Below are 6,028 nucleotides of genomic sequence, written 5' to 3' on the forward strand. Positions count from 1 at the left end.
GCCTTCCCTCTAGTCTTACACTTCTAAATTATGGACGGCTAGCGCAGATAGCTCTCGTGTAGCTTTGCGCGAAATTCAAAAACAAACAATTTGAGTTCTTAAAGCTGATACAAAACTTTTGGTGAGGTAATAATGAATATGTAATAATATGTTATGTTATAAATACATTGTGTAAAAGTTAGAATTTTTGTGTTATTTATCATAGCATCCACCCACACATTTGTTTTTTAGTTCATATTCTTGACAAAGGACGAGTACCTCAACTTGTCATATATAATTCAGCATTTTTATAGGTCCGTTAGATATTGGTGATTACTAGACTATACACTTTTATATGTAATCTCTCTCTCTCTTAGTTTATTAGAAAAATCTAGGTTTTTTTTTTCTATACGCAATTAAAGCAACAAGAAATTGGATTTTTTATATATTTGCAACTGATAGATGATTAACGAGTCACTAACTCTAGCGTTTATGTTTTGACATGGAGTTTGTTGAGGTTAAGACCGAAAATACAGTTAGGTTGAATCATTTGGTGAAGGTCCAGATATACAGCCAGTTTGAAGATCAAAAACAAATAAGCAAGTATTCATCGAAAATGTTCTGAAACATCCAGATGAAAATAGTAAGCTTGTGCATATTTTCTGTAAATATTTTGTTTACAGTTCAAAGATACAATTGAACAAACTGTTTAAAAGTTTTTTAGGGATTTTTAAAGTTCGATACTGAAACTGGGAAAAATAAGGCTTTTGAATATATTTTAGGGATTAACTCAATATTTATTGTGATCATTGGAAGATAAATGCAGTGTTTTAGGTGGCAACAAAAACACATTATAGTGTTTATGCAATTTTTATTTTTAATATATCTTTCCTTCTTTTGAAAGATCATCAAAAAATTGAAAGTCATAATAACGAACATTATTTCACATGATCAGTAAACTGTTTTCCTGATTCGTGTGCAATTCACCCACCTTCCAGACAAAATTGTAACAAAAGTTAAACTGAATAAGAAATTTAAAAATACAGAGTTTAGCCACAAGTTTTATAGCTTTTATGTCACTATTTCTATTACCCCATTTCCTAAAAACAAATTAGCAAAAATCAATAATATGTACCATGTTAAGGTAGTTTTAGACACTAGGGTCCGGAAAGTTCTTTGTTTCAGTCAGGCTCTTACGATTTCCCTTAAAGTCAATACTGATTGCCAATAAAACTGCATGTTTCCAATACAACAGTAACTGTTTGATCTTGGATTCACTCGATTCAGGTCGTCGACATCTTAAGAATTAGTGGGATAAACTTTTTATAACTTGTATTATATTATAGTAAAACAGATCGAATGGATTCTAATCAAGAGAATAATTGCCTATCCTCGGATATTTTATTGACTTATGGTTTATTCTGGAAGTCAAAGAAGCGTAACTGTGTCTAGTATATGTTACTAAGCCAACTGACGTCAATAATCGTGATAAAACATGCACAAGGTAATTATAGATATCTTATTGTTGACATTAAAAATTTATCTTTTGTTGGCCTATATAGAAATGAACATTACTTGCAACAGAACATAATGAATATTTTTTTTACAGCAATACCTTAGGTTAGATGGTACTTGAATCTAAAAACTTGATTAAAATACTAAGAAATATTATTAGAGTTATGAATGAAATATCAAAGTACCCTAAAATCTGTTTGGAAAAACTTTTTTTATTAGTAAAGTTACCCTTCATAGTTTATATAACCCCAATAACTTTACTTTATAGTAATCTCTACCAAAAAGGATTTATTACAAAATTATAACAACACATTGATTAGAATATCATGATAAACCATGAGATATTACAAATCTGAAATGGATTTATGTTTACAGAACACAATATTTACTTTAAATTGCACACATTACTCCAAATTTAAAAGGAAAATACCATTGAAAGAGAGAACCGCATGTGAAACATGTAAAAAGTTTCAGAAATGTAAACACATTTAGTAACTCCAAAAACTAGCACCAAATATTCCTATTGCATAATAATCTAGGGTCAAGTTGCCAGAGAATCCTCTTTAGAAGTAATTCGTAATTAATTTTCTGGATACTTCTCGATAGCAATAACACAGAAAACACTTAGTGGAAATTCCTCTTTAATAACTGATTAATGGAAATTTCTAACAAGCGACAACAATACAAAAAATAGGTTGCTGGAAATTCTTAGTTACTGACAACCCAGAACCCAGTTTCTATAAGTTCCTCTTTAGTAAACAATACAGAAACATTAAACCTTAATATTGAAAGTTGTGTCGGGATGATCTATGTATAACTGTATCATCTCTATATTATTGTTTGAATTCTTTTTGGCACTGTTACCCCTACATCATTTTACATTTACAAAATGTTTTTATTACTTGTTTTGTGACGTTTTCCCCTCTGAAAACCTAATTAGTGTATTCTATGAATGTGTGTAATATAGTTTAATATTAATATTATGTGTATTGATTTTTGTTTTACTCCTTCATTTCATACATAATATAAGGGTTGGCTCCCTAAAGACGTCTATTGTATAATGTACAAAGTATTGAGTTTTCTATATGTTACAGTCATCTAATGTTCATCTATTATTGGCTGGTAATTCCTGGTTTGGTATTTTAGCGATGGTTTTTTGCCTTGTTTTTGGACTTGTTGAGTAGAGAAACAAATGAAAGTGAGTGAGTAAAACTCTCTGTCATTAAAGTAATATTATCTTAAAGGGCCCCAAAGGATTATTTGTATTAACAAATTATTTCAACTTATAATATGTTTAGTTAATCAATTACTTGTCCATACATTTATTTTAGTTCTCTTCTGTATTAAAGTGTTTCATTTCAACTTTTTTACTATCACCGAACTAGGTAGTGCTTAATATGTAAGGATGGGCTTGGAAAAAAATGGCCGACGCAAATTATGTATTGATCATCGTAGTCTCCAGTTTCTCTCATAACAATCTCAGAGACTTTTATATATACCTAACTTACGTTTTCGAGGTTTTCAAAACTATTAAGACCTCCAGTTTAGCCCCCCCCCCCAAAAAAAAACATCGCTAAAGTAGAGAACTGGCGAGAATAGGCGAGCAACAGTTAAATGTTCTGCTGATTATTCTGATTCTGGCGTCAGAAGGGACTAGATCGCGAATACTCGAAGCTGTTGCGACGATTTACACACCAAAATGTTGAGTTTTAACTTGGGGAGTGCAGAAGCATTATAGTGTTTCACTAACTTCAACACAAGTAGTCCATCAAGACAACTCATTATGCCAGGCTAAAACTGCTGCCTTCATAGCAACTGCCAGTAATTAATATTGATTGTTAAAGAAAAGAGAGGGGAAACAAGTAATAAAAACATTTTGAACAAAAATATGGATGATGCAAAGAAGGCAATTCCAAAAAGTACAGAAACAAGGTAAGGATAAATACACAAAACCATACAAAAATCCCTCCATAAGTAGCCACTGAATCAATGTTACAAACGTATAGGAATTAGCCATTGTAAGACTACATAGCATTATTCGGTTTAAATACTTTTCTTCAAACCTGAATTCATGCAACTGAAAGGAATTCAACATTTAGTTATAGATAAAAGTTTTACTTGGAAATATTTGGTTACTTGGTAGGGATTTTTGTATGGTTTTGTGTATTCATCCCCACCTTGTTTCTGTACTTTTTGACATTGCCATCCATACAACATCCTTATTTTTTCTATTTTTTTACAATTTGTATAATATAAGTGGCTGAAAAGCTTTACTGACACTGTAGATATCACTGCAGCATCATTAAACTACCAACAACTGTTGTATCTGCGTTGTATTATATAGAACAAATTATAAGTAGTTTAATTAGTATTTAATTTAATACGAATCTACGACTTAGTGATTATCCCCTAGCAACAGGCGTGTAAAATTCACTAGGAATCCAGATGGTTATTTGAATCTTTGAAGTGAAGCGTTTCGTGGGTTTGTGCATTTTATACAAAAGGTTCGTAAAATATGTTGTGATATTTAAATGGTTTAAAGGAATGGACTTCATGAAAAGTTTTAGCTACGCGTTAAGGAGTACTATTAATGGGCAATGGCAAGCATTGTTAAATAGGATTGTAACAAAACTTAATACGGACCTTCATTTCAACCTCTCCTCGAAGTTCAAGACTGAATGTTCCAAATGTATCCAGCACTTCCTTTGTCGTTGGACTCACGTGTATCTTAAGTGCTGGGTAAAATAATAAGGTGGACATTACTATAAGTAGTAAAAACTTATCAAAATATGGCGTTGTTTTAGTTAGCATAAATGATAAAACCTGGTAGAATATGGCGTTTTCTTAGTTAGTATAAATGATAAAACCTGTTAGGACATGGCGTTGTTTTAGTATAAATGCTAAAACCTGTTAAAATACGGCGTTGTTTTAGTTAGTATGTATGATAAAACCTGTTAGGACATGGCGTTGTTTTAGTATAAATGCTAAAACCTGTTAAAATACGGCGTTGTTTTAGTTAGTGTAAGTGATAGAACCTGTTAGAATATGGTGTTGTTGTAAGTTAGTATAATACAAGTGAAACTACTTATACAAAATACGTTCGGTTATAGCTCCGGCAATAGTAATTAATATCAAAATCATTGTATATCAATTTATTTAATATTTCCTTACGTTGTACTTGTGACACACAATTTAATCAAATATTGCATATGAAAATTTATTTAGTCACTCGTAGTCCTAACACAGATAGTTAATATTTCATAAAATTTCTGAAACGAAAAACATTAATCAATCCCATACAAATCAACAAAAACGCAATCCAAAATCTAACAAAAATCAAATTTTAGAACTGGCTTTCAGCTGCAACATGCTCCACCGCCAAACCAGTGCTGATTTTTTCGTTTTTTTTTAGATTTATATATTCTAAACAATACTATTCTCTAAAACAAATCTTTCTACGTGTTATGTCGGCTGAAAGCCATGAATTTTACTATTATTAGTAATATTAATAAAGTTATTATTTTACATATTGGCAAAATAGAGTATTTAAAATACAGCCTGCTCAAAAATTAAAAAACACTCACGTAGCCCAGTTGATTCCATGCGGGATGCCGTATTGACGGTATCTCCAAATAGGCAGTATCTTGGCATCTTTAAGCCTACAACTCCAGCAACACATGAACCTACACATATACGGATACAGTAATAAGAAGCTGATCTAAAACCATTTCTAATAGAAGACGTAAGACAACATTTAACACGTATCTGTACTCAATTATGTTTTAAAATATACGGTTGAGTTGTGAAGAAATGTGCTTTGGAAATGTTATAGAAAAAATATATACAGTAATGGCTCATACATATTCATATATCTGTTTGATCTCTTGAGTTATTATGGATCTTGAATCAGTAGTAATTCAGAAATAGTTTTGTTTGTTTGTTGTTGTAGTTTCAATTTTGCGCAAAACTACTCGAGGGCTATATACGCTAGCCGTCCCTAATTTAGCAGTGATAGACTAGAGGGAAGGCAGCTAGTCAACACCATCCACCGCCAACTTTTGGACTACTCTTTTATCAATGAATAGTGAGATTGAGTCACATTATTACGCCCTCTCAGCTGAAAGGGAAACAGTGTTCGGTGACAGGGATTCGAACCCGTAATCCGCAGATTACGAGTCGAGCGCCCTAATCACCAGACCATGCTAAGCCATTCAGAATCAGTATACCAGATTTCAGACTATTTGCTACTTCGTATGTTCATTTAGATTCCACTTGCTTGATAGCTTACAAATTGCTATTATTCATCATTGACTCAATGTATTGTTTCAGGTTAGTCACTAGGGCTCTGTTTTTATGATATAATTTACCTGTTTAACCCCCAACTGCAGCGCTAGTATCAAAACAATTTGTTATATTTAAGCCTATATAATTTAAAAACTGCTAGAGCAAAATTACCATGTTCTTTCAAAGTGTCCAGGTAGTTAGGGCACTTGACTCTCAATCTGAGGGTCGCGGGTTCGAATCTCCGTCCCAC

At 32.1% G+C, this 6,028-nt stretch overlaps 1 protein-coding gene across 1 annotated transcript in view; it reads right to left on the reverse strand.

The window, feature by feature from the left end:
* LOC106457223 (atrial natriuretic peptide receptor 2-like) overlaps positions 1-6,028 on the reverse strand; it is a 54,403-nt gene that overhangs the window by 1,838 nt on the left and 46,537 nt on the right. Inside the window, exons 20-21 of the mRNA XM_022383065.1 lie at positions 5,079-5,177; positions 4,138-4,229 (exon numbers count right to left, since the gene is read on the reverse strand). Of these exons, the coding sequence (XP_022238773.1) occupies positions 4,138-4,229; positions 5,079-5,177 (191 nt within the window). The remainder of the gene's footprint in view (positions 1-4,137; positions 4,230-5,078; positions 5,178-6,028) is intronic.

Source organism: Limulus polyphemus, unplaced genomic scaffold, assembly GCF_000517525.1.
Source record: "Limulus polyphemus unplaced genomic scaffold, Limulus_polyphemus-2.1.2 Scaffold305, whole genome shotgun sequence".
NCBI classification, from domain to species: Eukaryota; Metazoa; Arthropoda; class Merostomata; order Xiphosura; family Limulidae; genus Limulus; species Limulus polyphemus.